This window comes from Scyliorhinus canicula, chromosome 15 (genome assembly GCF_902713615.1).
Source record: "Scyliorhinus canicula chromosome 15, sScyCan1.1, whole genome shotgun sequence".
Classification (NCBI taxonomy): domain Eukaryota; kingdom Metazoa; phylum Chordata; class Chondrichthyes; order Carcharhiniformes; family Scyliorhinidae; genus Scyliorhinus; species Scyliorhinus canicula.
In genome coordinates this window covers 56,501,686-56,517,393 of record NC_052160.1, presented here as the reverse complement: position 1 = coordinate 56,517,393, position 15,708 = coordinate 56,501,686, and the positions used below count along the sequence as shown (strand labels likewise).

The window sequence follows — 15,708 nt, the reverse complement described above, 5'->3', positions numbered from 1 at the left end:
GGTTTCCAGGAAGCTTGAAGTTAAAGGAACAGAGGAAATAGTGGCTAGCACAGGATACATTTCAGGAAGCCTGAAGCTAAAAAGGAATTGACTAGCGAGAAGCCAGAAAGATATCTGAGGTGGTTCTCAGGTTTGTGATATCTTGCTACAGCTTGTGAGACGTTAACTGAAATAACTGTGGAGAAATCGGTCAGTGGATCTCGGAGTTTGCGTAAAAGCATTCAAGACAATGAAATCCTTAAAGGAGAGTTTGAAAAACTGGAGGTGGATCCTTATTAAAACAGTTGAGAGAAAGCTTTATTTCAAAGAACAGTTGGAAAACCTACAAGTGGATTTTTGATGAAAATAGCCGATGGAAAGCATTGTTTGAAAGAAGATTCTAACATGTATTTTTCTTGAGAGCGGAGTTTGGAAACACTCTTGTGACAATCATCTGGGGGAACTTGAGGAGAAATCTACAGCGGATTGTTTGAGTGGCATTGGCCATTTGGTTTTAGAGTCAGGTGTTATCCTTGAAATATGTGTATATTTGTGAAGATAAGTGGGAGTGAAGGAGTCTTGTATTATAATCATACTTTTTATATTTAACATATGTTTTTATCTTGTTGTTAAAAACTAATTGGCAGTCCTGTGACTCTGTTCCTCCATGTTTTCTAAAAAAAAAGTGAAAATTCCGATTGTCTGAGCCAGGGTTCCATTCTGGGATCTTGCTGTCCAGTAGCAATGTCAACTGATATCATAACAGTGTGCATCAGCCATGATGTCACCAGGCAGGTATGCAGCCAATCACACTGAAGTATTCAGACATAGCAAACCATTAACATTAAAGCCACTTAACATATCTTTTCTTTTTAAACTTAAAGCTTCACATACTAAAATAAATAATTACGATTGAAATAAGATAGAAGCTAAAACAAACTTCCTAAATTTTTAAATCAGATTTTTGCCTTTATGGAAAAATTTCACATTCCACAATTATAAAAATAGCTTCCGGGGGACAGTGCAGGTGTTTAGCAGTAATTATGGTGTCAGCATCCTGTTTAAAAAGTTAATAACCCCCATTCTGAATATTGTGCCATTTGCAAGGTAGAAAGATTATGGAAAGATTTGGAGGTCAGTCCTGGACTCCATTTCTTCTCCTGTGGCTGATGCCGATTAAACTTGTATTGGGTTTAAAAGGGTCCAGCAGCAAGCCAATGAGAATCACCTTTTCCAAGATTTTTACTCAGACCAACAGAATAATGGAAATTCTCAACAAAGATTTCCCATTGATCGCAGCCTGCGTAGGACAAGGGCAGCCTCAACAGTCCACCTGCTTGAGAAGTGCAGAATGATTGACAGTAACTTCTGGATTTTTCTGTTATTATTTATTTAATTCTGTTATGGGATGTGGGTATTGCTGGCATTGGCAAATTTGTTGCCCATCCTCAATTGTCTTTGAGAAGGTTGTGATGAGCTGGCTTCTTGAGCCGGTGCAGTTCATATGGTGTAGATGTACCTACAGTGGTTTAAGGGTTTGGATTTTGATCCAGTGACAGTGAAGGAACAGCGGTACATTTCCAAAACAGGATGGTCCTTGACTTGAAGGGAACCTTGCAGGTCATGGCATTCCCATTTGCTTGCTGCTTTTGTTCTTCTAGGTGGCAAAGGTTGCAGGTTTGGAAGGTGCTCTTGAAGGAGCATTGGTGGGTTGCTGCCGTGCACCTTGGTACAATAGCCTGGGAAGGCCTTTGGTGAAACTTTAAGATTGCGGTGAGGTGCCCATCAAGTGGGCTGCTTAGTCCACGATAGTGTTGAGCTCGAGTGGTGTTGGAGATACACTCACCAAAGCAAGTGAGAATATTCCATTACACTCCTGAATTGTGCTTTCTAGATGGTGGATAGGCTTTGGGGCGTCAGGAGGAAAAATACATTTATCAAAATTTCCAGTCTTTGACCTACCCTTGTAGCCACAGTATTTGGCTTTTAAAGATATTTATTAAAGTTTTATATAATAACACAAACAATATTACAATCAACCAACAAAATCGTGAAGGTACAATGTCAAAAAGGTGCAAACAAATCTGCAATCAAAAACACAAATTAAAACCTAAATACTATAACTAAACCCCCCAACAGCTGACGGTATTTAGATCCTCAGAAAAGGAAATAAAAGGTTGCCATCTGAGGTAGAACCTCCCCATCGATGGTATTGTTTTGAAGTGCAGGAATGTCATTAAATCGCCCAGCCAGGCAGAAGCACTGGTCGGGATGGGAGACCTCCAGCTAAGCAATATTCACCTTCAGGCCAGCAGTGAGGCAAAGGCGACAACATCTGCCCCTACCCCAGAGTGAAACGCCCGTGAGTCTGAGATCCCAAAGATGGCGACCAATTGACATGGCTCTAGAACTACCTAAAGAATCTCTATTATTATAGTGTTGAAAAATGAAATCCAGAAGCTGGCAAGTTTGGGATAATTCCAAAACATTTGTGTGTGGTTAGCTGGTGCAAGCAAACAACAATCATACGTGTCCTCCAAGTTTGGGAAAAAGCCACTCATCCTTGTCCTGGTCAAGTGTGTCCTGTACAATAGTTTGAACTGGAATAGACTCAACCGAGCTCAAGAGGATGTGGAGTTCCTCCTGTGGAGAGCTTCCCTCCAAGCCTCAGCACAGGATCCAGCTCCCTCTCCCATCTCGCCCTCACCCCCTCCAATGGGGCAGAATCTGACGAGAGAACATAGCCATACAGATCCGAAATAGACCCTTGCCAGGTTGAGTCGAGGATAAAACATTCTTAAACAAAGGGGAGCAGGGCCAAAGGAAAGGAAGGAAAAACTTTATGGGAAAAGTCACAAATCTGAAAATAACAAAATAGGCTGGAATTGGGCACCTGAAATTTGTCAGCCAGCTCTTTAAAACTGGTCCCTAAAATACTTAAGTCCCTATGACCTCCAAGATTTAAATGAAGGGTCCAAAGCAGAAAGTAAGAGTTGATTATTATAAATAGGGGCTAAAGAAGATGGGGGAAAAAAAGCTTAAAGTGCTGCTGAACCGTTTCCAAATCCTGAGGGAGGATTTGAGGAAAATCTAGCAGGAGAGCAGGGCAGTGGTGCAGCAATTATGGCATGAAGAATAGAGGTAGTGCATGAGCGAGCCTCCATTTTGCTCTAAATCGAGTCACTGTCACTAATCCACTGCAAAGTTTTTTTGGACTTAGCCACCTAATAGTAATAAAAATAATTTGGGAGAGCCAAGCCTCCCGCCCGCCTATCTCTCTGGAGCAGAACACTGCGGATTCTGGGACACTTACCACCCAAATAAAAGCAGAAATCAATTTGTTAACCTTAACAAAAAAGGATTTGGACAAAAAAATAGGGATACTTGGAATGAAAAATAATAAAAAACCTGGGAAGTACATTCTTTTAATTGTTTGGATCCTATTTACCAGAGACAGAGGGACGTTTTTCTATCTCGGTAGATCCACTCTGACATTATTGATCAGGCTTGAGTTTTATGAAGTGAGGCCCAATTACGGGACACCTGGACCTCTAATAATGGAAACTGATATTGGAAAGGCGAAAAGATAATGAGCTAAATTGAGCTCTTCTATTGGGGATTCATCAGAAGATACTCACTCTTACCTAAGTTCAGTTTATAACCAGAGAAAGAACCAAACTTATTAAGCATCTTCATTATGTTATCTATGGAGGGAGTCAGGTCCGTAATATACCGAAGTAGATCACCTGCATAAAGCAACACTCGATGTGCCACCCCATCTCGACAAATACCCCTCCACTGATCAGAGGCCCTCAACACTATAGAGAGAGGCTCTACTGCAAAGGCAAAGAGAAGTGGGAAAAGAGGGCAGCCCTGTTTAGTGCCCCTACCCAAGGGAAAGTAATCAGAGTGTAGAATGCTTGTGCGAATGCTGGCGGCAGGAGCATGAAACAACAGATAAATCCAGGAGAGAAATTTATGGCCAAATCCAAATCTCCCAAGAATCTCGGATATCCCATTCCACACTATCAAATACTTTTACAACATCGAGAGATACTACAGTCTCAGGCTTGGATGCTGGGGGTGGGGAAAGAAGAACGTTTAAAGGTGACAAATATTGGTCGACAATTGTCAGCCCTTCACAAAGCCTATTTGATCCTCCGAAACTGTACCTGGGAGGCAAAGCTCCTGCTGGAGCGCAAGTGTGAAGCAAATAATGGCATGATGGGAAAACTAGTCAAGTCTTCTTGGTACAAGTGAATTTAAACTGATTTTCATATAACCTAAGGCCCAGAATACAGAGACAGCCGAGGTCAGCATGTCCTGAGAACTGGGTGACTCTGAGAGTCTAGATAAGGCTTGAACTTAGAAGCAGTCTCAATACATAACAAGCTGAACAACTATTTCTTCCTGTTCCTAAACAACTTCTTCCCTTTCTTAAAACAAAGACAAGATAATGATATGAAACTCAAGTCCCCTAAAGGTCAGAAGGTGACGCCATTGTAACGATTATTACTTATGTTTTACTTTCAATCAAATTCCTGACCAAGCTGTATTCATGTTATCTTGATCCTATAATGTATAAGAATCGCCTTCTTTTCCTGTACTATCGCAGACTTGGGACGGACTCCGCAGTTTGTAATTGACTGCCTTCCGACTTTCCAAGTTTCTGCCATTTCTGCTAGCAGTTCTAATTAGTGAATAAAGTTCAGTTTTGCTTATCTAATGAATGCTGTTTGAATTTCTCTATCACAGTCAAGACGCGGGGAAAATATAAAATACAACACAAGGACCTTAGCCAGCAGCGTAATTTCCATGTTTAAAAGTGAGATGGGTCAATATGAACCAAAATTGGCTGGGTCCTTGTCCCCTTTAAGGAGTAAAGTGATTGAGGCTTGAATGAGGTTCGGAGGCAATGAACCCCAAGACAATGAGTCATTAAACATATGCAATATTAAGGGTACGAGTTGTTCCGAGAATGTTTTATAAAACTCGACCTGGAGGCCATCAGAACCTGGGGCTTGCCAGGTTGAAGCAGCCCAATACATTTTAAAATGTCTTCCGGGCAGAATGGGGAATCTAAATCACAGTTGGGAGGAACAAACCATCAAGAAGTCAGCCATGATCGAGTTATCAGCAGGGGGTTCGGACTTATGTAGGTTGCATTAATAAGATCTAAAAGCTGCGTGGACCTGGAGAGGGGTGGACACATGATTGCTGCCCTTATTGCGTATCCTGTGAGACTGCTTGCCATTTGAGTTGATGAGCCAGAAGACGACTGGCCTCCCCTGGAGTGTTGGAGCTGACACACAGCCTTGCCAGTGGGCATCAACTCGAACTGGGTCCATACTTTTTTCCTGTTTGTCAGTAACTCCAGAGTGGGATCAAGCGAGTATAGGTGGTCCACCTCTAGGATGGAATCCACCAGCCTCTGCTGCTCAACTTCTGTTTTCAGCATGGATGCCCAATTAGAAATAATTTCCCCTCCAGTGATGGCCTTAACAGGCTTCCAAAGCGTGGAGGGAGAGATTAAGTTTGACTTGTTTAGTTTGATAAAATCCTCTATGTAGGTAGACAAATGCTCACAAAATGTATTGCCTGACAGCAGAGTGATGTTTAGTCTCCAGGGTGGGTGTTGGGCAGGCAGGACCAGTCCAACAGTAGAGCGACAAAATGTGGGACATGATTGGAGATAACAATTGCTGAGGACTCAGCTGCAACCACCGAAAGTCAATGCGGGAATACACATGATGGACATGTGAAAAGAAAGAAAAATCCTGATTGTTCGGGTATTGAAAGCACCTGGAATCCACCTTCCCCAAGTTGTACATTAAAAGAGGACCAAGCGCTGGCCACGCAGGATGGGACAAGGATTTATGTTTGGAAAGATCCAATTTAGGGTCTAAAACACAGTTCAAGTCATCTCCTAGAATCATCAGGTGCGAGCCAAAGTTGGGAAGGGTGTTCAAAAGAGAATTGATAATGTTTGTGTCATCCCAGTTAGGGGCATAGATGTTAACCATGACTACCGGAGTGTTCTCCACGGAGCCACACACGATAATATAACAACCATTAGGGTCGGTATAATCAGAGAGGAGGAGAATTTAATTCCTTTATTAATTAAAATTGCCATATCCCTCCCTGGCCATGCCATTAAAACTGGAGTGAAAAACCTGCACAGCCCAACCATTCTGTAACCTGGTCTGGTCCTTGACACGCAAGTGGGTTTCCTGCAAGAAGACAGCATCAGAGTTTAGGCTCTTAAATTGGGCGAATGCCTTTGACTCTTTTACTGGCCATTCAGACCCTGAACATTCCAGGTAACCAGACGAACCGCAGGACTCCCACCATTCCTTAATCGGGGGTCAGCCATTCCCAAAGAGAAATACCAAACAAGGGACAGTGAAAAGGGAAAGAAATCCACTCAAGCTGGCCACCGAGCCAAGTCAGATGACTCAACAAAAAAGAACCCACAAACACCGTCAGCAAACTAACACTAAACCCCTCCCCCCAACCACCTAAATAATGCCACATTGAAATAGTAAAAAACAATACCTTATCTCGAAAACCACAGTTAACAAAACACAACTAACATTGCATGCTCTTGTCACAGACTAATTGTGAGGAGCTGCAGAAAATCCGCTATCTCCACTTCTGTTAGCTAACCCCTTCATGAGCAGGAAGACTCCCAAATAAAAAGTAAAACTTTATCTAATTTACAGCGCCACATTAATGTTCAATTATCAACAGCCAACAATGAAAAGAGTAAGGGAACAATACACTGATAACAAACAAACCCTGAACATCAAAAAAATGAAATATGAAATGCTGTTCTGTAGGACCATGAAATAGAAGAAACATAAATAAAACAGTGCCCAATTTAGATTTTGAACATAGGAGTCTCGTCTCCGGCAACTCAAAAGTGGTCTTACTCTCCAACGGTCACCCGAAGGCGAGCTGGGCAAACCTTTGACTTGTTTTTTTATTCAAGATGGCTTCACTCCATTGAAGGCATCTCTTTGTTTTGTCAGGTCCGCACTCAGATCTTAGTGTAGCCTGATGGAGTGGCCCTCACACTTTATATCTTGATGCTCTCGAGCCAGGCAAAGGACCTATTCTTCATCTTTGAAGTTATGCATTGTAACCTGCACAGATCCTATTGGGTAGAGTTAATTGGTTACTCCATGGATCTTGGGGAATGTGAGTTCCCTCGATCAGGGGGTGGGGCAATCATTTACCTTTTCTCGCACACAATTAGAACCGGCCAGTTGGGTACTGGCTAGAGAGAAGACCAGTAGCGAATTACTGGTTCTGTGTAAATATTAGTGAGAATAAAGTTAAGTTTTGTTTGACTCACAAAACCGTTTTGGACTCTTTATGGTGGTCACAAAACTAGGAAATCGTCCGATGACCACAAGAGACGGATGTCCAGATCGAGGCTTCGGTCGCAGAGAGCGATGGACCCGGTCTAACTCTGGGGGGAATGTGAACAAACACTCCCCCCACCATTTTGCAAAACATGTCCAAAAAATATTCAGAAGGGGTGCGACCCTCTATCCTCTCTGGAAATCCCACAATGCAAATCTAGTGCCTTCTGGATCTATTATCCACTTGGTATGGCTTTCAATGATTTGTTACATTCGACCACTGTAGTAAGATGGGCTTCTGGAGAAGTAATCCAATCACTGTGGTCTGTTAATGCCGTCTCATTGCTTTTGATTGTGACACCATGATCCTCGATGGTCTTATTCAACTTTCCAAGGCTGAATGGATATGGGCCAAGGCCTCCTCAATCGATCTTTTAAGAACTACCGCCAGATGTTTATGCCGTTTCTCTAGTTCACTCACCACAATGTAAATGAGATAGTCGGCTGTCAGTGGAGTGGTCACAAAAGGAAAAGGAGAGCCCAGGGCAGCATAGTGGTTAGCATGGTTGCTTCACAGCTCCAGAGCCCCGGGTTTGATTCCCACTTTGGTCACTGTCAATGCAGAGTCTGCACATTCTCCTCGTGTTTGCGTGGGTTTCCTCCGGGTGCTCTGGTTTCCTCCCACAGTCAAAAGATGTGCAAGTTAGGTGGACTGGCCATGATAAATTACCCTTAGTGTCCAAAAGAGGTTGGGTGGGGTTGCGGGGATGGGGGGGATGGGGTGGAGGTGTGGGGATGGGGTGGAGGTGTGGGGATAGGGTGGAGGTGTGGGGATAGGGTGGAGTTATGTGCTTGGCTAGAGTGTTCTTTCCAAGGGCCGGTGCAGACTCGATGGGCCCGAATGGCCTCCTTCTGCACTGTAAATTCTATGATTCTATGATCTTACTTCTGGAAGAATCCTGCGAGGTTTCAGAATCCGTCAACAGATTTCAGCCCAAATTCTTCTTATTTTTCTCTCTCCTGGGCATCTCCGTAGGTAAAAGCTCTTTATTTACTAAATTATTGTGTTTCTTAAAGTTAAATAGTTTGTGGCACCAGAAAAGAGGGTAAAAATAATCTACCTCATGCATGTCCTCTCCTGACATTGCGTCACTGGAAGTCCAGTTGCAGCATTTATTTTTGAAAATATTTTAATGAAAGTTTTTATTTCATAAACCACAAAGTAAACAAATCCATGCAAACAAAATACCAATTACAAACCCCTACCCTTGCAGAGGAAAAAAACCCAAACATAATCCCCCACCGCTGCCAGCCCTGACCCACTGACTGTGAACAATTCCTAAAGATAAAAGACAAAAGTCGCCTCCGGTAGGCCCAGGCCCCATCCAAGACAGCTGCCAACCCCACGCCTAGGACGATTCGCACAAAAGCCCTTAGTGCCAGTTAGATCCCCACCCCCTCCCCCCCCATAACCCTGCAAAAAGCTTTTGAAAAATGACTCCCTCCCCTCCCCCCCTCCCCCCCCCAAACAAACAAGCTTGGCTCACTGAATCTAGCTCAAGCAAGTCCAACAGGCCGCAGTCCCTCCCCCCACCTCACTCCCGTTCACTAACTGAAACTTTACAGCCAGCAAAGGTAACCCCCACCCCCATCCAGGCTGCATGCTCAAAGAACAAAGAAAAACAACACCCCCCAACCCTTACCGGCTACAGAAGAGTAACCAACACCCTTACAATACTTAATACTCCTCCCGAGGGCCATATATTCCCCATACCGTTGCCCTGGCCATTACCTCAAGACAACCGCAGCCCCCTCACTCCCAAACATACAACAAATGCTGTTATGGACCAGGGTTTAGAGAACCCCAAAGTGTATCATGGCGTTCACCTGACCCACAACTTTTCCGATTGTGGTATGGGGCGTACACGGCCCAATCTACAGGTGTGGTACAGCAGAAATGGAAAAGTATTTTTTAAAGCAAAACAATGTTTATTCTATGAACTCAAGTTAACCTTTTTAAAACATACAGCGAACATCTTAGCAACCATCAATTCAAATACAGCCCCCAAAGAATACGACACTAAGTAATCCTTAATAACTTCCCAAACAACATCCAGAAGACAAACAAAACACCTTTTAACAGAAGCACATTAGGTTTACATTCACTACTGAGAACATTTATAATTCTGAATTCACCAAATGATCAAGAGATAGTCTTTTCATGACAAAGAGAACAAGAGTACACCTGCTTTGTCGGCTTCAGCTCCAACACACTGAAAAACGAAACCAAAAAAAAGAGACACACCCAAGCTTTTCTCAAAGTGAAACCAAAAAGCAGAGCCAAAGCTCAGCTCCACCCACACTCTGACATCACTGCAGTAACATTAGCCGCCAAACATTTCTTAAAGTGACATTCTCATGACAATACAAACTACATTACCTCTCCAACCAATCCCTCCTTACTACCCCCATTAAAGTCCCAATCAAATTTAATCAAGTCCAAGTCTGTGGTCCTTGAACAAAAGCTTCCGCCTCTTCCGACGTATTGAAAAAATTATCTTTTGACCGAAAAGTCACTCTCGGCCTCCAAACCTGACTCCACTCCTGAATAGCCTCATTAAAAACCACATGCTTATTTGCCAACTCTGTTCCGACAATGATGCTTCCTTCCCACCTTGAGCCCCGATTCACTTTGGCCCATTGCTGAACCCGCTCCTTCTCCTGGAAGCTGTGGAATCCAATAATCACTGCCCACAGTGGCTCATTCACCTCAGGCCTCCGCCTGAGTACTCAGTGGGCCTGATCCAACTCTGGAAAGGGACAATCGCGCCCCCTCACTAGAAAAAGCTTGGCAAACATCTGAGAAAAGTACTCAGTCGGCTTCGAGCCCTCCACTCCCTCCGGCAACCCCACGATTCTGAGGTTCTGTCTCCTCAACCTGTTCTCTAAGTCATGCACCTTTGCCCTCAGAGTCTTGTTCCTCTCCTCAATGAGCAAAATCTCAGCTTCCAATGAAGTGATTCAATCTCCATGCCGTGACAAGGCTGCCTCCACACCCTTTAGCACCTTTCCATGCTCCTTCACCACCTCAAGAGGTTTTCTTCAGCTTCACCTGGATCGGGCTAAGTGCCTCCTCAATTGACCGCTTAAGGGTTTCCATCAACATCCTGCTCTGCTCCTCAGAATGCTTTGCAAACTGTTTTTCAAACTCCTACGCCATCACCTCAGTCAGCGTTTCCACCATAATAAGAGCGGCTCTTGACAAGGCCGGGTCCGTCTCCTCCCCTCCTGCTGAGCTTCGCGGGCTTTCTGACTTCGTCGAAAGATTGCCCCCTGCAATCTTCTTGCCACCGACATTCTTCATAGATTCCAACATATTTTAGCCGACAAACGTCTTATCCCATGCAATGGGCCAGATTTGGTAACCAAAATTCCCAAGAAGTACGTTTAAAAAGTCCAAAAAACAAAGACCATATCAGGAACTATCTTGTATGGGACCTTCACCTGCCAGTCACCACTGGAAGCCCAGTCACAGTATTCATTTAGCTGTTCCAATTAAGTCTCTGGTCAGTTGTAGCTCTTCGGATGTTGATGATTTGAAATTCAGCAACGGTATTGCAATATCAAGGAGAGATAGTTAGATTCTCTCTTGTTGGAGATGCTTCAGGCTCTTCTGTGGCATGAATTCTATTTACCACTTATCAGCCAGAGCCTGAATCCTGTCCAGGTCTTGCTGCATGCGTACACTGACTGCTTCATTATCTGAAGGGTTGCGAATAGAACTAAACACAGTGCAATCATCAACGAACATCCTCACTTTTGACCTTACAATAATAATAATTATTGTCACAAGTAAGTTTGCATTAACACTGCAAGGAAGTTACTGTGAAAAGCCCCTAGTCGCCACATTCCAGGTACACAGAGGGAGAAGTCAAAATGTCCAATTAACCTAACAGCACATCTTTCGGGTCTTGGGGGAGGAAATCCATGCAGATGTGGGGAGAACGTGCAGTCTCCGCACAGACAGTGTCCCAAGCCGGGAATCGAACCTGGGACCCTGGCGCTGTGAAGCAAGAGTGCGACCCACTGTGCTACCGTGTTGCCATGGAAAGAATGTCATTGATGAAGCAGCTGAAGATGGTTGAGCCTAAGACCTTGCCTTGAAGAACTCCAGCACTAGTGTCTTTGTGCTGGGGCTGAGATGATTGGCCTCCAAAACCCACAATCATCTTCCTTTGTGCTGGGTGTTACTCCAATCAGTGGAGAATTTTCGCCTGATTATCTTTGACTTCAATTTTACTTGGGTTCCTTGATGCAACACTCAGTCAAATTCTGCCTTGATGTCAAGGGCAGTCACTCTCCTCTCACATCTGGAATTCAGATCTTTGGACCACTATTTGGACAAGGCTGGAATGGGTTTTGTAGCTGGGTGGCCCTGGTGGAACCCAAATGGGGTGTCAGTGAGCAGATCTTTTGTGAGTAAAAGTCACTTGACGACACCATAAATGACACTTTCCATTACTTTGTTGATGATTGAGATGGTATGATAACTGGCCAGACTGGACCTGTCCTGCTTTTAGCTTATAGGATACGGGCAATGGGCGGCACGGAAGCACAGTGGTTAGCACTGCTGCTTCACAGTGCCAGGGTCCCAGGTTCGATTCCCGGCTTGGGTCACTGTCTGTGCAGAGTCTGCACGTTCTCCCTGTGTCTGCGTGGGTTTCCCCGGAGTGCTCCGGTTTTCTCCCACAAGTCCTGAAAGCCCTGTTAGGTAATTTGGACATTCAGAATTCTCCCTCTGTGTAACCGACCAGGTGCTGGAATGTGCCGACTAGGGTCTTTTCACGGTAACTTCATTGCAGTGTTAATGCAAACCTACTTGTGACAATAAAGATTATGATTATTATTTTCCACATTGTCAGGTCGATACCTGTGTTATAGCTGTATTGGAACAACTTGGCTAGTTCTGGAGCACATGCTTTCAGCATTACATCAAAAATGTTGTCAGGGTCCATAGGTTCTGCAATATTCTGGGCATGTACGGACAAAAAAAGTTGCTGACAGTTTGAGGGAAATACTATTGCAAAATCCAGGCCAATCTTTTCATGCTGATTTTTCTGTATTTTATAATTTGGTCCGTTGCCTAGGAATTGAGAATTTCCAAGCAGCTGCTCATTGACTGAAACCTACCTCAGATTCATGCTTTAAACCATACTATGCACAATTTCATTTTAGCAGCTTTACTGACAGAAATCGCCCATGGTAACCTGTCTCAGGATATGCAGATTCCGGTCTCGTCTCCACAACAAGTAGTAGAGCAGAGGGTTTCAAGGAATAATCCAGATTACAAAGAGTTCGATTTTTGCAGCTCAAAACCCCAGATTACTGGAACAAATGCCACAGGAGATCTGGTATTAAGATGATGTTTGTTGTGCAATCTCAGCAATAATGGGTCTTACTCGAAGAACTCTTGGAAATTTCCATTTTCAGCCATCTGTTGATGAGATTTATCAATCTTCAGCTGATCTGTTTGATTGGACAACAATGATATGAAACATAAAACAAAGGTGGGACGGTTTGCTTATTTATACCACCAATATATTTCACCACAACGCCATTAAAGAAAATTTGTTTCCATTTCATTGAGCAAGGGCTGACATCAATGTCAAAGTTATCATATGCCTGGGGCTCATTTTGTTACTGCCTAGTTGAAACAGCTGTAAATAGGACAATGCCAGCCCCTGAAGGGAAGAGTGTCAGCAAGTCAGGAAAGATATCATTTCTTTGAAGTAAATTGATTTTCTCACCTCCCTGCAACGTATACTCAGCTGCTGCCCTGCTGTACGCACCAAGTCCAGCACTATTGTACGCCGCAACTTGGATTTCATACTGGGTCCAAATGATGAGGTCCTTAAGCAGACAATAGGTCACTCCAGGGCTAGTGATGTTCTTAAACTGGTATCCACCTGGAAGGCCTGCAAGTCGATACCTACAAAGAAACAGACTGAAACTCAAAGTGGTATCGTGGAAATTGCAATGGGATTGGATTCACTTCAGGTGTATAAACAAAGCAATGAAAAATATTAGCATTCTATGATACAGATATCTCACTCTGAAGAAATATAAATTGTCGCAGTATGCTATACAGAACTCGACAAAAATGAGCAAGATTTGTTTTAATTTTTATAATTTGCAATCCACACCTTTTTTAATATGCAAGCAGTTTCTTTTCTCTTTTTTTTCTTCAGCAGTTTCTTTTCTAGTTTGGGGGATATTACTAAAAATATCAAAATCACAAAATACCGAGAAGTTCATTGACAAAAATCTGAGACCATTTTGTTTATAATGTCCCTCAGGTGATAATTAAAAACAACACATTTGATAATTGTGACAGATGCAAATAGAACAGAGTTGGATTAGGATCATGTTAAAATACCACAAGATTGACAGCACAGATATAAATGTTGCAACAGGATTTATTCCCTTGGGACTGGGCATAAATTAATCACCTCGGCCACTGAATTAGTCAAATATTGTCTATGAAAATAAGACCTGGTTACAGCATTTATTGCTTTTACAACCTGGCGTCATTCCACAAAATTGTCATCAAATGTTTTGAACGTTTTTGAAAGCATCAAGGAATAAACCGTAAATCGGACAGAAAAAACATGCATCCAAGTTCAGTTTATTAGCAAACCACGTTCTCCTGCTGTTTCCAATTGCTTTATCATATCATGCCTGCCCCTTAAACTAATTTTATTAATTGTTTTTCAATATTGATGCCATTAATATCCTTGGATAATTTTCTTGTTTTCATTACACCTTCTCTCCAGTGTGATCACTGTAAATCATGATAATTGTGGTAAATGAAAAGAACAGCAGTGGGCTAAATTGCTACACGCCATCGCCACTGCTGTCTGCACCTACCCAGCACAGTTGTTAAAATATTCCATCTGGAATCATTGCAGGGGCAGTGAAACTGCTGTGAGAATTGCACCACATTCTTCATCAATATTTTGCTGCTGATTAAAAAGTAAGCAATGTTGACACCAGGGATTGGATCACCTTGGGCACTCCCTCTTTACCACCACAATGATACGCTATGCATCAATATGATCGTTTCCATTTCCCATACCTGCTGTCCCCATGAGGCTGTCAGTTTTATGTCAATTTGGGTCAAATTATGTGCGTTCTACGCCCATTAGCAACCGGATTGGGACCGACTAAAATCAGTTTGACGTGGGACTTTTATAGCCAGCAGAAAGCACACTTTCATTCAGTCAGACCCTGACAGATTTAATATTGGGTCCCACGGGTGCAACACTACTGTGTTAATCTATTGCATAGTAGTACCTCCAAGAATTGACTCAGTAGCAAATTCCGTAAGAAAACCAGCACTGCACTTTTTTTAAACTGGGGAAAGTGTTCTGTTTCGATAAATAACAGCATCAATGGTGGTTTACAATGTTATTCTGAACTTGCACTGTGATATTTTAATAAAAATTCAATTTCCAAAAGAAATCACTCCATGTCCTTCCCCATCCATAGTTTCTGTTGTGTTATGTATGAAAGCAAAGTACATATTTAATGTACTGTTGAAAATGTATAATTAATGTTGCATAAAGATTCTTAATACCGTTCTGCATATATTATTTAAAACTTTTTGTTGGCAATGTTCCTACTTGGATTCCACTTCTTTTTAAGTGGAATTTTCTTGATTTGAGAGAGTTTGTTATAGCTTTACTCTGTACCTGAGAATGTATCCTTTGAGGACCCCATTGATCTCTTGCTCTGGGGGAGGCTGCCACTGTACCATTATGGATTGGTTTGTCCGACCACTGGCCATAATATTCTGGGGAGGGGCACTAGGAGGTTCTTCAGGTAACAGGAGTCTGAAACCAAGCACATTGCACAATGCATTAAAACATTAGAAATACAGGAAGCCAAATGAAGACATTCTCCCACTGTGAATAGTCCATGTAAGCAAGATAAAGCAGCCGAAAAATAACACCATGTTTTCAATTAATGTTCTTTAAAATACTAAATAAATAAATTGCACAGTAGAAAATTAGAAAATATTCTGTGACCTGATTTTGAAGTTGGTGAAGAGGGATGACAAATTTTGCCTTTTCGGAAGTTTTTAAAAATTAATAATTTAGAATACCCAATCATTTTTTCCAATTAAGGGGCAATTTAGCATGGCCAATTCACCTATCCTGCACATCTTTGGGTTGTGGGGGTGAAACCCACGCAGACACGGGGAGAACGTGCGAACTCCACACGGACAGTGACCCAGGGCCGGGATTCGAACCTGGGTCCTCAGCACACTAGGCATCAATGCTAACCACTGTGCTACCGTGCT

General features: G+C 42.9%; 1 protein-coding gene across 5 annotated transcripts in view; it reads right to left on the bottom strand.

The window, feature by feature from the left end:
- sdk1a (sidekick cell adhesion molecule 1a) overlaps positions 1–15,708 on the bottom strand; it is a 1,043,142-nt gene that overhangs the window by 283,733 nt on the left and 743,701 nt on the right. For all 5 annotated transcript variants that reach the window (XM_038820122.1, XM_038820123.1, XM_038820124.1 and 2 more), the window contains 2 exons: positions 15,098–15,238; positions 13,154–13,335 (listed from right to left, as the gene is read on the bottom strand). In XM_038820122.1, coding sequence (XP_038676050.1) covers positions 13,154–13,335; positions 15,098–15,238 — 323 coding nt within the window. The remainder of the gene's footprint in view (positions 1–13,153; positions 13,336–15,097; positions 15,239–15,708) is intronic.